The 22,120-nt window shown below is 45.2% G+C and overlaps 1 protein-coding gene across 1 annotated transcript in view; it reads right to left on the reverse strand.

The window, feature by feature from the left end:
* Positions 1-1,282: 1,282 nt before the first annotated feature.
* The window catches only part of pcyt1aa (phosphate cytidylyltransferase 1A, choline a), a 58,930-nt gene continuing 38,092 nt past the window's right edge, over positions 1,283-22,120 (reverse strand). Inside the window, exons 5-9 of the mRNA XM_072254886.1 lie at positions 11,431-11,582; positions 9,530-9,608; positions 3,443-3,585; positions 2,345-2,533; positions 1,283-1,516 (exon numbers count right to left, since the gene is read on the reverse strand). Coding sequence (XP_072110987.1) covers positions 1,319-1,516; positions 2,345-2,533; positions 3,443-3,585; positions 9,530-9,608; positions 11,431-11,582 — 761 coding nt within the window. The 3' untranslated portion in view covers positions 1,283-1,318. The remainder of the gene's footprint in view (positions 1,517-2,344; positions 2,534-3,442; positions 3,586-9,529; positions 9,609-11,430; positions 11,583-22,120) is intronic.

Consider the following 22,120-nt stretch of genomic DNA (forward strand, 5'->3'; position numbering starts at 1 on the left):
TCACTCCAGGACCCTGCAGTTAGTGGCAGCGTACCCTCATCTAAAGCAGCTGTTGATATGTGTGATACCTCCCCACAGCGGGCACACCTACAGAGAAAACATCACCCACCACCAACGATCCCCCCCCATCCAGGCCATGCTCTCTTCTCGCTGCTGACTACAGAACGGAGGTACAGGAGCCTTAGGTCCCACACCAGCAGGTTGAGGAACAGTTATTACCCCTCAACCATAAGGCTCCTGAACCGGTGTGAATAACTTCACTCACCACAACAATGAACTGATTCCATAACCTATTGACTCACTTTAAGGACTCTACAACTCATGTTCCCAATATTATTTATTTACGTATTTACCCGATTTTGTTTTTCTATTTGTATTTGCACCACTTGTTGTCTTGCACATTGGCTGTTTGTCGGTCTTTGTGTGTGATCTTTCACTGATTCTACTGTGTTTCTTTGTATTTACTGTGACTGCCCACAAGAAAATGGATCAGGCTGGTATATGGGGACATACACGTGCTTTAACTCTGTGACAGGTGGTCCCAAGCCCGGTTGCGAAACCAGGAGGGATGGCCTAGCAGCCCCACCGCATAAAAACCCAGGGCTACAGGAACGGCAACAGAAGCTCCAAAGACCTCATTTCTGGGAGCAGAAGATCTTAGACACAAAGAAAATGGGCTACGTGAAAGACTGGCCCAGGACAGAAAACTCTGGCCAGCTGCTGTCAACGTCTATGTCCCAGTAGGTGTGACGGCCGTACCTCGATAATAAATTTACTCTGAATTTTGAAGCAATTCAGCTGATCTGGGATCGGAATGGATTAATCCCTCCATGACATGGTACGTGGTCCTGTAGGGTCGATTGCAGCCGTGGGGAGTGTTTGAAACCTCCCCACACTGGGTTGGAAAGATAGGTACATTTCCGGCCACACCCACCCCCCCAAAGATACGCAAAAGTTCCGATCTCCAACCCCAACTCTTGAGAGATGCTGTGGCGCAAGGCTAAAATATCAAAGAAAAGCTATTTTTCCTTGTGATGTTTTCAAGGAATTTTCTTTTTAATTAGTTTAATATGCTTAAAAAGAAAAAAAAAAGCAGTTTGCATAGTTTTTGAGCTGTTTCTCTGTGGAAAAATGGTTGTTTTAGATCCCAAGTCCGACTTAACCCTGCTTGTTCAGATCTGTGAAGGAATACTTGTCCCATTACTGCAGCCTCTTGGACAACCAGAGGGAATTGAGGGAAGGAGGAGAGGGAGTGGCTGGGGTGGAGGAGTGATGACTTTGGAAGGAGAAAGAGAAAGAGGGAGAGGGTATAGCACCATTACTCGGTTTCATCATCACTGGTATTGTAGCCGGTTGCATCCAAGTCTGACTTCGGCGAGCAGGGCGGGGAGGTCTTGGAGAAAGGCCACCGGAAGGAGGGCGAAGGGGACCGCTCCCGGGTTGGACTGCTGCTTGGGCTCTGTTTCGGCGTGATGACCTGTAGCATTCGGCCTTTGCCCTCCTTCAGCATGTGTTTCTAGAGTTTCAGGAGAACAGGGAGTGAGCAAAAAACATCAACCACATTAGCATCAGAATCACTGTAACAGTGTTTGTATTTATGGGGTGGTTTAATGTCATAGAACGCGACAGCACAGGAACAAGCTCTTTGGCCTATCTAGTCTGGTCTAAACTGTAAATCTGTCTAGTCCCATTGATCCACACCAGACCATAACCCTCCATTCCATTTTTCCCCTCAGGTTGAATGAGATTAGAACCACAGGTCATAGGTTAAGGGTGAAAGGTGAAATATTTAAGATTAACCTGAGAAGGAACTCATTCACTTAAAGGATCGTGCGAGTGTGGTGTAAACCTCTTTAACATAAAACGTAGGACAAAATGCACCCTTCCTACCCACATAAACTTCCATTTCTCTGTCATCCACGTGCCTACATAAGGTTCTCTTAAATGCCTCGATTGTATCCGTCTCTACCACCACAGCTGGCATCGCATTCCACACACCCACCACTCTCTAACTTTGAAAGCTGAACTGTTTAAGGGGAACATGAGGGGGAACCTCTTCAGAGGATGGTGAGAATGTGGAACCAACTGCCAGTAGAAGTTGCTGATGTGAATTCGATTTCAACATTTAAGAGAGATTTGGATAGGATACATAGATGGGTGGGGCACGGTCTAGGTGCAGGTTGATGAAACTAGGCAGAATAACAGTTCGGTATGTACTAGAGGGGCCGAAGGGCCTGACTCTGTACTGTAGTGCTCTATGACTATGCAGAGCAGGGAAGATGGGCCTAATGCCTGACTTTTGCTTATTTTTATATCCTGTGCTGTTTGTTATTCAGGTGCTTACCAAGGCTCCTTCAGGGCCAAACATCTCCAAGAAGTTTCCAATGAACTCCCTCGACTTTTCCTCCCACTTTTGAATCAGGTCAATGCTCTTCTCCTCAACTTTCTGCACAAACTCCTTCGACTTTTCTTCCACGTCCTTAACCTTCTGTTTGACTTTGTCGACCCGCTCCTGTAGGTTGTATTTCTTCTCCTGGAAGGCAAGAGCGTGCCAGAGGTAGTGAACAGGCTGCATTCAAAGGGCAACAGAGACTATAAGACCATACAACATAGGAGGCATCTATAGAGATATGTAATAAAGTGGTCACTAAGTGGATCTCTTACCCTTATTTACCCCTATTGCCGCAGACGGATGAGGCGGTCAAGTCACTGGGTATATTTAAAGTGGATGTCGACAGGTTCTTGATTAGTCAGAGTATCAAAGGTTACAGAGAGAAGGCAGGAGAATGAGAATAAATCAGCCATGATGGAATGGCAGAGCAGACTCAATGGGCCGAATGGCCTAATTCTACTCGACTTTCAAATGTACACCACCTCATACTTGTCAAGATTTAATTGCATCTGCCAACCCTCTGCCCAAATTTTCATGTTACCTATATCCTGTTGTGGACTTAGACAACCTCCCTTGCGATCCACACCACCAGGTATTCTTATTTCATCTGCAAGCTCACTCATCATAGCTCACAGAAAATTAGAAGCATGTTTATAATCACTGTCCTTCTACCTTAGGCCACAAACTTATCAATCACCCCTTGTAACATTAATAAAATTTTGAAATCTATATTTAATTAACTAATGAAATACCATGTAATTAATAAAACATTAATGAATATAATCCATCAATTTTCTAAATAATATAAAACATTTAAACTGCCGCAGCTTTCCGGGTGTGTGACTATTTCCTGCTGAGAGCAATGGTTGGTCCGCACAACTATAAAAAAGTTCAGAGGAAATTTTGCAATATACTGCTGTTGCAAAATACAGTTTTCACAACATATGCCAGTGAAACTAAACCTGATTCTGATTCTTAATCACAGTCACCACTTTCAGTCCCTTCTCCCCAGCCCAACAGGTTTCATCGCCAATCGCCACTCAAACTTACATTTATAAAGCTGACATTCAGTTCTTTGGCAGTATAACCACGTTGCAGGTTCCGTCGTACATACACATCATAATCCCGCACTATTCTGGTAATGATGTCCGACGTGGAGATCCCTTCTGTTCTCTGTGTCGGGGCAAACATCCCTACAAGTCATGCAGAGTAGAGACACTGTTACGGCTTCACTGGGCTTTGAAACATACCCCGCGTTTCTCAGAATGACAGAGCTTCCTCCGATCATCTCCATTCCCCATCTTGGTTACCCTCCCACCCCTTCGCTTCTCACCGTCCTCTTGTGCCTCCCTTCATTCCCTTTCTCCCATGGTCCGCTCTCCTCTCCTATCAGATTCCTTCTTCTTCAGCCCTTTACCTCTTCCACCCATCACCTCCCAACTTCTCACTTCATCCCTCTTCTCCACCCATCTTCCCCCTCACTTGGTTTCACCTATCAACTCCCGCATCCCCCACCCTCCTATTCTGGCTTGCTCTCCCTTCGTTTCCACTCCTGATGAAAGGTCTCAGCCTGAAAGGTCGAATGTTTAATTCCCTCCATAGATGTTCCCTGGCCTGCAGGGTTCCTCCAGCACTTTCTGTATGTGTTCCTCAATGTTTTTGAAAGGACTCTGGTGAAGGCATAGTAACTGTTTTGCTGGAGTTATTTGGAACACATGTTGTTACAAGGCACATTTTAGAACAGGGAACACACATCAAAGTTGCTGGTGAACGCAGCAGGCCAGGCAGCATCTCTAGGAAGAGGTACAGTTGATGTTTCAGGCCGAGATCCTTCGTCAGGACTAACTGAAGGAAGAGTTAGTAAGAAATTTGAAAGTGGGAGGGGGAGGGGGTGATCCAAAATGATAGGAGAAGACAGGAGGGGGAGGGATGGAGCCAAGAGCTGGACAGGTGGACAGCTGGACAGCAAAGGGGATATGAGAGGATCATGGGACAGCAGGCCCAGGGAGAAAGACAAAGGGGGGGGGGAACCCAGAGGATGGGCAATCTTCTCCTATCATTTTGGATCTCCCCCTCCCCCTCCCACTTTCAAATCTCTTACTAACTCTTCCTTCAGTTAGTCCTGACGAAGGGCCTCAGCCTGAAACGTCGACTGTACCTCTTCCTAGAGATGCTGCCTGGCCTGCTGCATTCACCAGCAACTTTGATGTGTGTTGCTTGAATTTCCAGCATCTGCAGAATTCCTGTTGTTTGCGTTTTTAGAACAGGGATTCCACTCTGAGAGATTAAACTGTCCCACCATCCTCTTTGCTTCCAATCAGTTTTCGAAATGCTGACAATGCCAGCATTTATCGCCCGTCCCTAACTATCCCCTGAGATTGTTGATTATTCTCTTCCATCGACACAGCCCAATCTGCTGAGGTCCTCCAACATTTTGTGTGTGTTGCTCTAGGTTTCCAACATCTGCAGAATCTCCAGCATCATCAAGATCACAGTCTTCTATGTCAGCATCATTTCCCATTGTACCCTTTAACACCCAGAAATCTAATAACCTGTGTAACGCTCGCTTTGCCAAGTGGCATGATCTTGGGGTGATAACCCCCTGCCCGGCCAAACCTTAGCACTCTTGTTTGGGTGGATGCTGCGTGTTGTGTCCCCTGTGTAACATCAGTACCCCGAAATAACATTCAGTCCACAATGTACAGTTAAACGATTAAGATTTTATATTTAAGTATGGGGTTAGTAGAGAAACAGAAGAAAAGGAAAACAAATAAAAGGCGCCGATAATCTCATAAACATATCCAGTGCACAAACGTTGGAGCTCACTGATTTCCTTTCGCTGATCCTCCTTCGCTCGTTGTCGACACTTGGGCTCCCACCCCCAGCCAGTCCCAGCGGGTCTGGCAACTGTCTCCTGAAGCCACATCTTCTCCCTTCATCCTCCTTGCGCCTTCTCTCCCAAGCCTGCGCAAACTAACAGCTTTCACACAGACAGAAAGAATAACATCTACCCCAATTGGTTAGCAAATGAATGCAAGAACTGTTATCACTAACTGCTATAGAGAACCACTGTCTCAGCAGTTAACAGTACAGAGAAGCCATTTTATTCCCCTTAGCAGTAACATAAAAGAAGAAACCCTTACACTCTCCCCCGACCAAATTTAGTCATGTCCTCATGACTTCTAAATAGCTCACCAACCCTTCCTGCAGAGACAAAAACCCAAACAGTGACATTGCTCCTCAAACAGTAGACCTTATGCCCTGTTCCCCAGGCGCTACATAGGCCAACCTATCTGGGAGTTTCCTAATCCTCCAAGACCTCCGTACCCCCTCACCTAAACCCTAATGCTCAGACACTACTGGGGATACCTCGGGTTTGCTTGCCAACTCCTCTCTCAATCTCTCACTCACGCCCCACTGCAACTCGCAGTCCCCTGTCCCATGTCTGAGGCACCACTTCCTTTCCTTCAGGGTCCTGCTGTAACCCAGGCTGCCCACAGCTAGCCCTCCCCACTACACCTGACTCAGTGGGAGAAGGGCCAAAAGCCTCTTCCTCAATCAAGAGGAAGTTAGCAAAAGGCAGCATGAACCACACGTCCAGCACATCATCCTTCGAATCCGTAGTCTTCCCCATCTCCTCAATCTGTAGCTGCTGTTTGATTTTCTCCAAACTGAAGCACTTGGGTTGGACTGCCTCTGCAGCCTCTTCAGCCCCTGTAATTGAGACGACAGTTTCTTCTTGGACTCCTCCAACTCTCGCCACAGTCTCAGCAGTTCTGACTCCTGCCTCTTGGCCATCTCAATCTGGGACACAGTTACTCCACCAGCTTCTTCCACCCCAATCAGAAAAAGTTCTTCCACTTCGTTTAAACTGTCGATGGTCATCTTCAGGTTCCCTTCAAGCTTCCACTTCCTTCTTCCGAGATCTGTCCGCAATTGCTTCACCTCCTTGGAAGTGTAGTCAAACTTCCCTCCCTGGGCTCTCAGTTCTCTGCTGACCTTCGTCAGACAGCTTCCTTCGTCTTCCCCAACGTGCAAGTCTTCCAATCTTTTCCGGATTAATTCATCAGTAAGTAGCCGCAGTTTCTGCTCGAAATTCCAGTTCTCCGTCTCCACATTGATGAGCGTGGACTCTAAGTCTTCAAGGTTTGTCCCAAAAGTGCGGCACTCAGTCTCCAGCCTGCAATTCCGAGCGCTCAGTTCAGCGGTGCGAATCCCCTCTCTCCCCAGTGTCTCATTCCGATTGACGACCTGGGTTTCCAGCCCCAGGTCCACCACCGTCTGTTCCAACACCAGGAAGTTCAACTGGTATGTCGGGTTATTTCTCTCAGATTGCACCAAACTCCGCCGGCCAAAAACTCCTCCACATTTTACCCTTCGCCTCTGTCGCTTTTCCCCCCTCCCTTTCTTCTCCGAGGCAGGGTAGCCACATAGCAGCAGATTCAAGGGGTGCCGTACTTTGCCGTAGTCCCTGGCGAACCTCAAGAATTACCGTAGAATTCCACAGCTGGACACAGAGCACGCATGAACGGCCTCTTTCTCCAGACCTGGCACTCGTCCAAACAAAGTTCTAATTCTTTAACTCTTTGTCGCCTGGGCTTCGGCACTCGCCTCACGTCATAGTCCCCCAAGGCAAGTCCAAACCCTAGGCGATCATCCACATACGCCAAAACTCCAAACACCTCCACATCCCCCATGGTCTTCCCCATGCCCCGTGAGAAGGTTGCAGGGGCTCCGGATATGCCCTGTGGCATCTTTTCGGACCGGAAAATCCTAGGGGACCTATAATGGCCATCTTCTTGTCGGCCTCACTCATCGGGATCTGGCAACATCCACTCCTCAGATCCAGCACATTAAGCCACGTCGCACCACACAAACAGACTACTGCGTCTTCGGCCCTCAGGACCATATTCTGGTCAATGACAGTGCGCCTGTTCAGAGACCTACAATCCACACACACGCTGCCTACGTCTTCCACGGCTACAGGGGCCAGTCGCCGCGACCTTTCTCTCACCAAGATGTCTTCAGCAGTCAACTCCCCTCCCCACGTGGTACGTCGGAGCGTCCACTAAGAGGGTCTCACCCTCAGATTCTTCCCCCAGGCCGTACCACCATTGGGTCTCGTTTAAATTCGGTACAGGCCCAATGCTGCTACACACGTCCTCACAAGCAGCTCGAAACACTGGGTGCAGAGACAACGCCCCCAGACAGCTCTCACCCGCCTCCTCCTGGCAGGTCCCCATGCGCCTCCTCATCAGCGGGGTGTTGATCCCCTCCAGAATCGAAACACTGCCCGTCGCACCAGGGTCCAGACACATCAGCATTAACAATTCACGGCCCTCTGACACCCACACATTGGCCTCCAAGAACTCCAGTTGCACTGACCCATAATCGTCTTCTGAATAATCCCCAGCACTGAATTCCGAATTCCCAGTGCCCTGAATGGTGTCGAGAGTAAATGCTTCAAATACCGGTTGTAAAACAAACTGTACAGCAACTCGACCTGCGCCCTGGTGTCCAGGATGGCCCTAGCATAGCTTCCATCTATCTGTAACGACACACGGGGGCGTGGTCCCTCTAAGCCTTCAGAAATAGGATCTTTCCCTTTCGGAAGTTCCTTGGTACATTGCTGGGAATGTGCTCCCCCAGAGACCCCAAGCCGTTCCCCCACTGGGCCTCCACTAAGTTTCCCGACACCTCTCTGATTAGCTGAACAACTGAGAGAGGGGCTGATCCCCCTGGCACCGCAAGCAATTTAGCTGTCCCCCTAGCTGGAGAAGATACACTGAAAACTTTCCCCCAATCTCCTGACACAGGGATGGAAAGCCCCCCAGGTGCTGTATGTTACTTCCAGTCCAATCAAATGCATTTTCCCCCGCTCAAAGATAACTGGCAGCTGTCACTACAGGGCAATTGAACCTTACAGTTCTAACACTGCTAACAGCCTGCCTACTCAAACTTTCAACCAATCCCTGTCGCTTTCCCTCAGCCGAGCACTGCCACTCACCTAACAACTGAGAGGTCCGCTCCACCCACGCCTCCGTCCCTTTAGGGGTAGACATTGTTCCAAAAAACGGGCGAACCCTGCAATAGCTGGAACATTCCGACCACTCTTCACCCTCCCTCCTGACAGCATGGACAGCCCCTGGCCCTGCCTCACCTGGAGCACCAATAGACACTGGCAATTCCACCTCCGTGACGTCAGCGCTAGACCGCGCTGAAGCAAGGTCTGAACCTGACACTTCATCAAACTTTTGCGCTGCGGTTTCAACTTTGCCATCAAAAATCGAATTAACAATTCATCCAAGGTATACTCATCCACCCCACTCAACCCGTTACTAACCGCAATCCCCAGAGACACACATCACTAACCGCAATCCCACAGAGACACAGTAGCACTGATTTAAACAGGGCAATCACACAGCACCCCACTGAATCAAATCCACGGATGAAGCCCCCAAATGTAACACTCGCTTTGCTAAGTGGCATGATCTCAGGGTGATAACCCCCTGACCGGTGAAACCTTAGCACTCTGGTTTGGGTGGATGCTGCGTGTGGTGTCCCCTGTGTAACATCAGTACCCTGAAATAACATTCAGTCCACAATGTGCAGTTAAACGATTAAGATTTTATATTTAAGTATGGGGCTAGTAGAGAAACAATACAAAAGAAAAACAAATAAAAGGCGCCAATAATCTGATAAACATGTCCAGTGCACAACGTTGGAATTCCCGGATTCCCTTTCGCTGATCCTCCTTCGCTAGTCGGCCCCTGGGCTCTCACCCCGAGCCCAGGCCCAGCGGGTCCGGCAACCGTCTCCTCAAGCCACCTCTTCTCTCTTCATCCTCCTCGCGCCATCTCCCCAAGCCCGCGCAAACTAACAGCTTTCACACAGGCAGAAAGAATAGCATCTATCCCAATTGGTTAGCAAATGAATACAAGTCCCGTTATCACTAACTGCTGTAGAGAATCACTGTCTCAGCAGTTAACAGTACAGAGAAGCCATTTTATTCCCCTTAGCAGTAACATAAAAGAAGAAACCCTTACACCTGTGCTTTCAACAAACTTAATGAAGGAACTTCTACAACCACCTGGGGTTGTGGTGGAGGTACTTTCCTCAAGCACTATAAACACATACCTGCTTCTTTAATGTGTTTGTAAACATCATCACTTCCTGCAGAGGAATATGGGATATCATCATGAGCTACAAAGTCAATCTGTAACAGAAAGAAATCTTCAAAAACTTGCTATTAAATCGACAATAATATTAAGAGCATTTATCGGAGATTTAGACTGAATAGGTTAGAACTTTATTCTCTGGAGCACAGGAGATTGATTCAAGATTGTTTAAAGTTTAATGTCATTTCCTTTGTAAAGCTGACATTCAGTTCTTTGGCAGTGTAACCATGTTGCAGGCTCCTCTGAACGTACACATCATAATCCTGCACAATTCTGGTCATGGTGGAGATCCCTTCTGTTCTCAAGTGTAAAGGAGAACAAAGTAGTTATTACTTCAGATCTGAAGCAGCACAAAAAAAAACAACACAATAAGATAAAGAACACAATAATTAGGGAAAGGTGCCTCTCTGAACAGCGTGAAACTGTCATTGTTATCAGCTGGCCCTGATGCATGGGCGACACAGGAGGAACATAGCGGGAGAGGAGGCAATCCAGTTGCCTGAGTCCATTCCATCAAGTCACTGAGATAATGCATGTCACATAGCCCAACTACAACCTGTAAAGTTCAAAGTCATTTTATTATCAAGTACACATATGCCACCACATACAACCCTGAGATTCATTGTCAAAAATAATAAATAAATAAGCAATAAATATTGAGAACACGAGATGAGTCTTTGAAAGTGAGTCCTGTTCAGTGGGAAAAGTTCAGTGATGAGACAAGACATTCACTCACTTCCCCAAGCAGTAAGACTGATCAACACCTCCACCTGCTAACCCACCCCTCCACACCCCAACTACCACTACTTTATCATTTCCTGTCAGTCACCTTATGTACAGACACTTCTGTGCCTAGTGTCACTTTATGGACATAAAATCAATCTATGTATATAAGCTATATTGTGTATTTATATTTATTGTGTTTTACTATTATTATTATTGTGTTCTTTATCTTATTGTGTTTTGTTTTGTGCTGCATCAGTTCCGGAGTAACAATTATTTCATTCTCCTTTATACGTGTGTACTGGAAATGACATGAAACAATCTTCAATCTTGAAATCTTGCCTTGACCCATTTTACTCTCCTCCGTCACCCTTCAGGCAGAAGATACAAAAACCAGGAAACACGTACTGCCAATCTTAAGGACAGCTTCTCCCCCATTGTTTTACTGAACAGTTCCCTAGTATGACAAGATGGACTCTTGACCTCACGGTCTACCTCATTATGACATTGCACCTGCACTGCACTTTCTCCGTAACTGTAACACTTTATTCTGCATCGTACTGTTTTACCTTGTACTGTTTCAATGGACTGTGTAATGATGTGATCTGTAGAAACAACATGCAGGACAAGCTTTTCACTGTACCTCAGTACATGTGACAAAAATTAACCAAGGACGTGGAGAGGACGTTTCCAGTACTGGGATGGTCTAGGACCAGAGCACACAGCCTCAGAATAGAAGGACATCCATTTAGAAGAGAGATGAGGAGGAATTTCTTTAGCCCGGGATTGGGGGGGTTGCTGTGAATCTATGGAATTCGTTGCTACAGATGGCTGAGGAGGCCAAGTCCTTTTGTATATTTAAAGCAATGATTGATAGTTTCTTGATTATTAAGGGTGTGAAAGGCAGAAGGCAGGAAAATGGGATTGAGAGGGATAATAAATCATCCATGATGGAATCGCGGAGCAGACTCAATGGGCCGAACGGCCCTATTCTGCTCCTACATCTTTTGGTTTAAACCTCTCACATTCCTAGGCTTTGCCCCCTCCCCTCCCAGGATTAACCAGCAAAAATAGTTTGTCTCCGTTGAAAATGACCCAACAGTCTGGGATGTGGAAGCAGCTAATGAAGTACCTTACCCTGTGCATTTCTAGGAACTCGGGAGACAGTGACCAGGGTGCATTCCGGACCACCTCATCGACATAGCGACAATGCCTGACTGCATCGTACCTCTCTGCCTCATTCATCACAGTGAACCCTTTGAATTGGTGGGTCAGGTCATCGTTGCACACTGCAGAAACAAACAGGCATTCTGTCATTTACCCCAGCTTTGCAACTAGACCAGAATACCGCCAGGGAAAAATGCAACATCCATTCAAAGTCTCACAATCATGGAGTTATACAAAATTCAAAGTACGTATACCATATACAACCCTGAGATTCACTTGCTTGCAGGCATCCACAGGAAAATAACGAAATACAACAGATTCCACGAAAAGGCACACATAATAAAGACTGACAAGCATCCAATGTGCAAAAGAGGACAAAGTGTGCAAATAACTTTTTAGAAAGTAAATAAATAATATATATTTTTACTTTTAGAGACACAGCGTGGAACTGGCCCTTCTGGCCCACTGAACTGCGTCGTCCCAGCATCCCACCTATTTAACTCTAGTCTAATGAAATGACAATTTCCCATACGTCTTTGTGGGAGGAAACTGCAGTGCCCAGAGGAAACCCACATGCTGATCAGAAGGACGTATAAACGTCTTACAGAGGATGCCAGAAGTGAACTCCGAACTGTAATAGCGTTGTGCTAACTGCTACATTACCGCATCATTATTCAAAGATTCAAAGTACATTTATTATCTAAGTATGTAGGCAGCATGCAACTCTGAGATTTGACTTCCTGCAGGCAGCCATGAAACTAAAAAAAATGTCCGAAGGTCCAAGGGTTCATTTATTATCAAAGTATACAACTCTGAAATTCTTCTTCTTTGGATAGCCACGAAACCAAGAAAGAAAAAAAACAGCAGCACAATCATCCTTCCTCCTCACACAAAAAAAACACAAACAAGAATAGAACAGGCACATTGAGCCCCCAAATCACCCTGCCCCGTACACAAAAACACAAGAAAGATCAGGTGAGAAAACACAGAATAAAAAAAAACTATAAGACTAAATAAAAAGGTCTATCCTCTAAGTCCATATCCAAAATGCAAAAAACCTGGGTAACATTCTCCAGGCACAGCGGCAGGCCTGTCCATCTCTGGCAGCAGAGATACGCCACCAACAATTATAAAGGCCATCTCCCCTCCCTTGTAGCAGAGCAATCGCACCAGCAATCAAAAGGCAGGCAGCCAGCAGTCACCTTCCGCATTCGCCACGATGTTACAATCTCTCCCTTGTCGCTTTAATCGGTGAACAATGGGAGGTTTAATTGGTGAAACGGAGTCGAACATCGGCTGACACCCCTCCCCTCAGCCTTCTTCCCATGAGGCTTGCACACGCTGCGTCTGTCTCCCGGAATCCTCTCAGAGACCGCGACAATCTCCAATCTGCAAATCACAGGCTCCAACATCCCATTCAAGACAGAAAAAGCAAACGTAAAAGACATAAAAGAAGTGAAATGTGTGGTTTCATAACTTATCCACAAGACGTCGACCAATGAGGCGTCGTATGCAGGTGCCATCTTGACCGAAAAAAACATCATTCAAAGAAAACATCAAGCACCAAATGCACAAAAACAAATCGTGCAAACAGCAAAAAATGAGTGAATAACACACAGAATATTGAACATCAAACCGCAGAGTCCCTGAAACATAGAAACATAGAAAATAGGTGCAGGAGTAGGCCATTCGGCCCTTCGAGCCTGCACCGCCATTCAGTATGATCATGGCTGAACATCCAACTCAGAACCCTGTACCTGCCTTCTCTCCATACCCCCTGAAACGGTCTAGGAATGTTCAGTTTAGGTCAGTTCAGTTAAATTTAGTGCTGCGTTTGTTGACTGCAGGCTGCAGAGCCAGCACCCACCCCCCAAATCAAAATGGCACAAAATAGCAATAAAAAAGGAGTAACCAGAAACACATATAACATGAACTGCAGAGTCCTTTGAAAATAAGTCCAATCCACAAACCACACCAATCAAACCTTGTCCAGGACCCAAAACTCCTGCACCTTCGTCTAGCAGCAGCAATAGAGAAGATGAGAGAGACTGGTTAAACACAGGCAGACAGCGCTGAATACACACTCGCCTTCTGCTTTCGTGCTCGCTGATTTCAATCTCACTCGATGCTTTAATCGGCAAGTTGGTCGAGACCTGGAGCTGATCATGGTTTCGAGCTCTGCCACTAGGCCACGCACTCCACTCCCAACCTTGCTCTCAACCAGGCCGAATTCCCTCGAACACAGCAAAAGTTCCAGATCATTCCACTGGCCCAGAAACACATTACCAAAATGTAAATTACAGGCTGCAATTGCACACAGATTTGTAGCATAAGTATGTCTATCGTATACAATCTTGAAATTCATTTTCTTGCAGGCACCCACAGGAACACAAAGAGATACAAAAGAATCCACAAAAAAACACACACATAACAAAGACTGACAAACATCCAATGCGCAAAAGAGGACAAACAATGCAAATAATTAAAAAGTAAATAAAGTAATACTGAGAACATGAGATGCAGATTCCCCCGAAGTACATCCACGCCCACAGTCTGTAAAACTTGTCCAGGAGCCTGACAGCTGTTCCAAAACCGGCTGTCATGGGGACCCAAGACTCCTGCCCCTCCCACCCAATGGCAGTAGCGAGAAGAGAGGGAGTTGGGTCAAACAAAACCAGATGGGATGGGCTGAGGCGGGGGATGGAGTTCGTTTTTCACCTTCGGGCCTCATCGCTTTAATCTGGCTTGATGCCTGGCCAGGCGTGCTCCTCTCCTCTGGCGTTGGCCAGTCTTTGTCCACTTCAAGGTGATGTACCTGTATTCCTGAGAGTCAAGTTCACCAAGTCCTTCAGGAGACTGTAAAATCACTAGATCGTTTGGACGCTTCAAAAGTATGTTTATTAAAGGGAAGTTATAACCTGCGGATTGCAGTGATCATAGTTCAGAAGAAGTATATCTCATAAAATATCTAGTGGTTTTGTGAGTTGCCTGCAAAATGTCGCCATACATCGCTAGTGCCATCTTGGTACGGAAACAGACCCTTTGTCTCTGTTCCAAAATGACCATCAACAACCCACTCACACTAACCCTTTTCTAGCCACACTCCCTGCAGATTCTACACCTCACCTGCATGCTAGGGTCAATTTCCGGCAGCCAGTTCCCCTCACCGACCCTGCATGCCTTTGTGATGTGGGAGGAAATGACATCAAGGATGCGTAATTTTAAGGAGATTAACTTCCCCAGCGACAAGGACATCTTCAAAAGGTGATGCCTTAAAAAGGTGTCATCCGTCATTAAGGACCCCCATCACCCAAGACATGCTCTCTTCTCATTGCTACCATCAAGGAGGAGGAACAGGAGCCTGAAAGCACACACTCAACATTTTAAGAACAGCTTCTTCCCCTCCGCCATCAGATTTCTGAACGGACAATGAACCCATGAACACTACCTCACTATTTTTTTGCTCTCTTTATGCACTTTGGGCGGCAAGATGGAGGTACATCTTTAATGAACGGACAATGAACCCACATACATAACTTCACGGTTTCTTTCCCTCTTCTGCCCTCTTTTTGCACTACTTAATTAATTTATCTTCTGCTAAGATGGTGGTGCGCATGGTCATAGCAGCCACTCCGGGTCTAATCAAATGTGCATTTGTTCGTCCTTTATGTCTCTTTTATGATTGCAAGACACTGCAAGTTATCAAGAACATCAGGTACTGCAGGTCTACCCACCAGCGAGTTGCTCAAAACCGATGGAGCTGGATTTGGTGTGGACCATGCTGCTGCCTACTATAGGTGGAGGTAGAGGCTAGTACATTAGGGGTATTTAGATAGGCACAGTATGATAGAAAGTGAAAGGCTATGTGGGAGGCAAGGGTTGAATTGATTTTAGAGTAGATTAAAAGGTTGGCACAACTTTGTGGGCTAAAGAGCCTGTACTGTGCTGTACTGTTCTATATTTTATGTTCACGGGGCCATCCTTCAGCAAAAAGGGTATATTTTGGGTGTCTGGAGATTGCAGTGTGGCCTTTGGGACAGATAACTGTATTGAAGGGCGGTAGGGTGGAGATAAGTTCCTACCAAAGGAAGTGTAAGACACTCCTTCCCTCTGCTAGCTCACACGTCACCCTTGGGCAAGGTGTAGCACCTGGTGTAACCCCCCCCCGATTAGGGTCATGAGAAGCCATGGGAACAGATGATGGATGGTCCTATGAGCAGCTGGTGCACATCACAAGATTTGGTTATGCGATCACTGACGCCAGGCAGACAATCTCTGAAGAGTATTGATAATGGCTGGGGTCACCCGTCTTGTAAAGCACTGCCCCGCAGGCAATGGCAAGCCAATTCTGCAGAAAAGTTTTCCAAGAACAATCATGGTCATGGAAAGATCATGATTGCCCATGTCATATGACACTCTGCACATAATGAATGAATGAATGAGTATTGAATACTGAATCAGTATCAGTATTAAAGGCATTCTGCTTGTTGGGATTTACCACCACTGTAAATATGCAATGCTGTAAATTTACCTGCCCAGATTCCAAGTGACAATAATTTACCTTTTACAAATCTCCTAATCGCCAGCTGGATTTATCAAGAGGACCATTGCTTCCTCACCTTCATTCTTCAGTCAAGAGCTCTAATTACCCAAGATTTCTATAATCACACTTTTTGACCTTTCATACGTTTAATAGCGGATGTTAAACTGGTACCATTTGTGTTCCAAGGCACAACGTACTATGGTTTAAAACAGTAAAGTGGAAGTTGATAGATTCTAATTAAGTTAGAGCAGAAAAGGTAATGGGGAAAAGGCAGAAGAATGGGGTTGAGAGAGAACTAGATCAGCCATGATCAAATGGCAGAGCAGAATTGACGGACTGAATGGGCCACCTCTACTCCAATATCTTGTGGTCTTATGGTGTAACAGCGGCACAGCGAGCATGCTGGACTCTGTGCTGGTTTGGGGCCGGCCCCTGCAGGCCGAGCCTCCCGTCAGTGCCGCTCACTCCCTGGACGAAAAGCTAGATTGCCTTCACCTGCGACCGACCCAGCTGCGGGCTTGTTCTTGCAGAAACGTGGCTCCAGCACAACATCCCATTCACCATCAATCTTCAGGCCATTCCACTCACAGAGTTGTGCTGATATAAATTTTTGACTGTATCTGCTAGCATAACTATATGTGCTGTGTATTGGGTTTTGCACCTTAAACTCAGAGGAACATCCGAGACAAGAACCAGATAAACCTCTACTGCGCCCTCTCCAAAGCCTCGACATCCTTCCTATAACGTGGTGACCAGAAACGTGTGCAACCTAATAAAGCTGCAACACAGCTTCCTGAATTTTGAGCTCAGTGCTTCGACTAACAAAGGCAAGCTTGCTATATGCTTTCTGAAACCACCATATCAACCTGTGTAGCCACTTTCATGCAGCTTTGAATTCGGACCCCAATATCCCTCTGCTCATCAACACTGTTAAGCATCTTGCCCTTAATAATGTACTGTCTCTTTGCATTTCCAAGGTGTAACCTGCTGCGTTCACCAGCAATTTTTATGTGTGTTGCTTGAAACACTTCACATTTGGTGGGGTTAAACTCTATCTGCCATTTCTCCACCCATATCTACAAATGATCTATATCCTGTTGTATTCTTTACCAGTCTTCTACACTACCCACAACAGCACCAATCTTGGTATCATTTACAACCTTACTTACTAACCCACCCATCTACATTTTCATCCAGGTCATTTATATACATCACAAACAGCAGAGGTCCCAGCACAGATCCCTGCAGAACACCACTAATCACAGACCTATGGCTAGAATTGGTCATTCTGAATACTACCCTCTGTTTTCTATGGGCAAGACAATTCTGAATCCAAACAGTGAAATCACCATGGATCCTAAGTATCTTAATCTTCTGGATTAGCCTCGCATGAGGGACTTTGTCAAACGCCTTACTAATAATCCATATAGACAACATCCGCAGTTCTACCTTCATCAATCACCATCGCCACCTTGTCAAAAAACTTAATCAAGTTTGTGAGACACAACTTGCCCCGCAAAAAGTTGGTATGCAAAGGTAGATTTTCCAAGATGGCACTGGTGAATGATGTTGCAGTCTGCTTAGAATACTTCTAAACATACCTCTTCTGAATTACTCTCACTGTAATCCACAGCCTGTCATTTCCCTTTAAGATTTACAGGTTTGTTTTTGCACGCTGGTAGTCGTCCGTCCTGTTGGGTAAGATCTTTCATTGACTCTATTGTGTTTCTTGTATATACTGTGATTGCCCACAAGAAAACGAAGGCCAGGATTGCACAAGATGACATACATGTATTTTGATAATAAATTTGAACTTTGATGGATTTGCAGCTCAAAAAAATCCAGTCAATAAACCTCTGCCGGTCAGCAATGCTTCCTGTACATCTTATCTACACTGTGAATGCAAGGTATGAAAACCAACATTAAAGGTAAGTAAACAAAGATAAAAGCAGAAAATGGTAAGAACATATTAGACTGTTCAGGACTTGAGAAAGTGAGGCACTGGCATTGTCTTAATTGGTGCAATGAGAATGAGAATGTGGGAAGAATATTGTCCATCGTGGCAGGCAGAGACAGGTAGACAGTCAGAATCTTTTACCCCAGGGTACTACTACTAGAGGATAAACACAAGAGATTCTGCAGATGCTGGAAAGATTGCAAGATGACTCCAGTGAACAATGCAACCAATGGCGATGTCCTGCAGCACATCATAAAACTATTTCTTTTATTTCATTTACTTCTTTCAAATATGATTCTGCTAATAAGCTGCGTGCAATTGGGGCAATTGCTTTCCATTTTCATGGCGTGCTTTGGGGCCGTTTGAGCAATCTAGTAAATTACTGTCTCTGAGGGAGTTCGAAGAGCTTTGGAGCAGAGTGTGCAGCCCGCAGGTGAGCTCATGATCGAATCCATTGCTTCTCTCCGATTGAGGCGTCGAGCAAGGTTGAACTCAGTGAGGATGAGAGTGGAGTATAGGTGGGTGGTCGGCACCTCCTGCCAGCATTTGACCGGTCTTCCTCTCCCTCTCACTGGCTGCTGCCAGACGATAGTACTGCAGTGTTGGGATTCACAATGCCAGGATTGATCGGTGAGGCCGTGCACTCTTTTAGGGATTCATGCTGCATGCATTTCTGGATTCTGATTACTCTATTGTCTCCTGGTTCTGAGGGTTTTGATTGAGGCAATCGATGCGGACTGGGGCACATTGGTTAGAGGAGTAGCTGAACTGAACTCAGCTGAATACTGCAGGTTTGATGTCTGATATTCTATGTGTTGTCCGCTTGCTTTTGGCCTTTTCCGCAGTTTGTTCCTTTTTTCGTGCGTTGGGTGCTTGATGTTTTTTGAACAGGTCCCATGGTGTTTCTTTGTTTTGGGGCTGCCTGAAGGAGAACGAATCTCAGGGTTGTGTTCTGCTTACATTCTTTGACAATAAATGTACCTTGGATCTCTGAATCTTTGAAATCTTGAGTAACACACACACACCTGATGCTGGAGGAACTCAGCAAATCAGCCAGCAGCTATGGAGGGAATAAACAGTCGACGTTTTGGGCTGAGACCCTTCATCAGGACTGGGATGAAGGGTCTTCATGTTCTGAAATAGGGTCTCAGCCTGAAACGTCAGATCTTTATTCCTCTCCATTGAAGCTGCCTGACCTGTTAGGTACTTTTAAGGTGAGGGAAGAATAGTTAAAAGAAATGTGTGGAGTAAGTTTTTATTTTTCATTGGAGTAGTGTAAAACACTTAACAAAATAGATTTCAAATGTTGCTAATATGCTGCTTGTTTCAACCACTGTTTCTGGCAGCTCATTCCAAATATGTGTGAAGAAGCTGCCCCTGATGTCCCGTTTCAATCTCTCACCCTGAGTTAAACCAATGCCCTCTTGTTTTTAGCATCCTCCCTCCCTGGGGAAAAAAGACTATGTGCTCTCACCCTGTCTCTGCCCCTTGTGATCTTCTATCATCATCATCATCATCAGGTGCCATGCCCAGTTTGAGCTTTAGACAATAGACAATAGACAATAGGTGCAGGAGTAGGCCATTCAGCCCTTCAAGCCAGCACCACCATTCACTGTGATCATGGCTGATCATCCACAATCAGTACCCTTTTCCTGCCTTCTCCCTGTATCCCTTCACTCCGCTATCTTTAAGAGCTCTATCTAACTCTTTCTTGAAAGAATCCAGAGAATTGGCCTCCACTGCCTTCTGAGGCAAGAGCATTCCACAGAACCACAACCCTCTGTCTGAAAAAGTATTTCCTCAACTCCATTCTAAATTGTCTACCCCTTATTCTTAAACGTGGCCTCTGGTTCTGGACTCCCCCAACATCGGGAACATGTTTCCTGCCTCTAGCGTGTCCAATCCCTTAATAATCTTATATGTTTCAATCAGATCCCCTCTCATCCTTCTAAATTCCAGTGTATACAACCCCAGTTGCTCCAATCTTTCAACATATGACAGTCCCGTCATCCCAGGAATTAACTTTGTGAACCTACACTGCACTCCCTCAATAGCTAGAATGTCCTTCCTCAAATTTGGAGACCAAAACTGTACACAATACTCCAGGTGTGGTCTCACCTTTGACTGCCATGGCCCACACACTCCTGTTTCGGGTCAAGTGGATCAATTCATTGGTATTCATTTCCAGTTCTCTGGCTGCTGTCTCCATCATCATTTGTCTTTGTCTTCCTCTCACTTTCTTCCCTTCAATCTTTCCCATAATTACCATGGATTCTAACTCCTCTTTCCTAATCACATGTCCAATGAAGTTATGTTGCCTTTTCATAATCTCATATGTTATTTCTCTTTTTGTGTTCATATCCTCGTTAGATATTCGTTTCGTCCATGATATTCTTTGCATCCTCCTCAAAAACTACATCTCTGCTGCTACAATTCGTTTCGTCATGTTACTAGATATTGTCCAACATTCTGAGCCATATAACATAACTGGATAAGCGTAACATTTCAGTACTCTGAGGCGGGTTGTCATGCCTAGTTTAGTATTGGTCAGTAAACTCTTCATTCTCGTAAAGGTGTCTTTTGCCATCCCTATTCTTCTTTTGAAGTCCATGTCGCACCTGCCACCTGATGTCACCCAGCTTCCTAAGTAGCAAAAGTTCTGTACTTGTTTTATGTCTTCCCCGTTTATTCTCAGCCTGCAGATAGGATTCTCCTTCTTTTTGGAAATCACCATACATGTCTTTTTGCAATTGATAGATAGACCCATTTTTGCACTTTCTTCAACAATTATATCAATTAAGTTTTGTTGTTCTTCCTCCGTACTTGCAATTAACACAGTGTCATCTGCACTGAAATTATTGATGTTTTCACCGCCAACTTTGATTCCCAAGATGTCTCTTATTTTTTGTAATAGTGTTTCACTGTACATATTAAACAAATCAGGGAAGAAAACACACTCTTGTCTAACGCCTCTCTTGATTTTTGTAAACTGACTCACTTCTCCATCTATTCTTACAGCAGCAGTTTGTTCCCAGTACAGATTTCTGATTAGGCGGAGGTCTTTCAAATCTAGATCTAGAGTTTTCTGTAATATTTCAAATATAATCAAATGCTTCTGCGTAGTCGATAAAACAAACAAACCTTTTTGCACTTGAATAGCTCATTCTAATATTATCCTTAACGTTAATATTGCATTTCTTGTACCTTTGTCTTTCACAAAACCACATTGTTCTTCACCTATTTCAGTCTGTACCTTACTTTTATCTCTTGTCATCAAAATTCTTAGAAGTATCTTGGTGATGTGACTCATTAAACATGGTCCTATGTAATTCACATTCTATTGCTCCAGGTTTCTTAGGAAGAGTGATAAATACTGATTTTGTCATCTCTTCTCATATTATTCCAGTCTCATAAATGTCATTGATTAAATCAGTAAGTTTTTCAATTCCATAATCTTCAATAATTAGTTCTATTACTAATTCATCAGGACCTGCTGCCTTTCCTTTCTTCATGTTATTTATTGCATTACGAACTTCAGATTTTAAAATATTTGGACCTTCAAGGTTTTTCTTAATTTCTGGTTTTTCGCCTCGAACGTCTTCAAACAATTCCTGAATATACGCAGTTATCTTCTATAACTGTTAAATCACCCCTCAAACTCCTACATTCCAGAGAAATACAGCTGAGTCTACACAACCTCTCCTTGCCACTCAGGCCCTCAAAACCAGATGAGTGGATAGACAGAGACTTTTCCCCCGGGCAGAAATGGCTAATATAAGGGGGCATAAGTTTAGTGTTTGGGGAGATATCAAACACGAGAAAATCTCTGCAGATGCTGGAAATCCAAAGCAACACACACACAAAATTCTGGAGGAACTCAGCAGGCCAGGCAGAATCTATGGAAAAGAGTAAACAGTTGACCTTCCAGGTCGAGACCTGGCACTCAATGTCAGTAAGACAAAAGAGCTGATTATTGACTTCAGGAAGGGTAAGACAAAGGAACTCATACAAATCCTCCTAGAGGGTTCAGAAGAGTAGAAGGTGAGCAGTTTCAAGTTCCTGGGTGTCAAGATCTCTGAAGACCTAACCTGGTCCCAACATATTGATGCAGTTACAAAGAAGCCAAGATAGTGGCTATACTTTATTAGGAGTTGGAAGAG

This window comes from Mobula birostris, chromosome 4, assembly GCF_030028105.1.
Source record: "Mobula birostris isolate sMobBir1 chromosome 4, sMobBir1.hap1, whole genome shotgun sequence".
In the NCBI taxonomy this organism is placed as follows: domain Eukaryota; kingdom Metazoa; phylum Chordata; class Chondrichthyes; order Myliobatiformes; family Myliobatidae; genus Mobula; species Mobula birostris.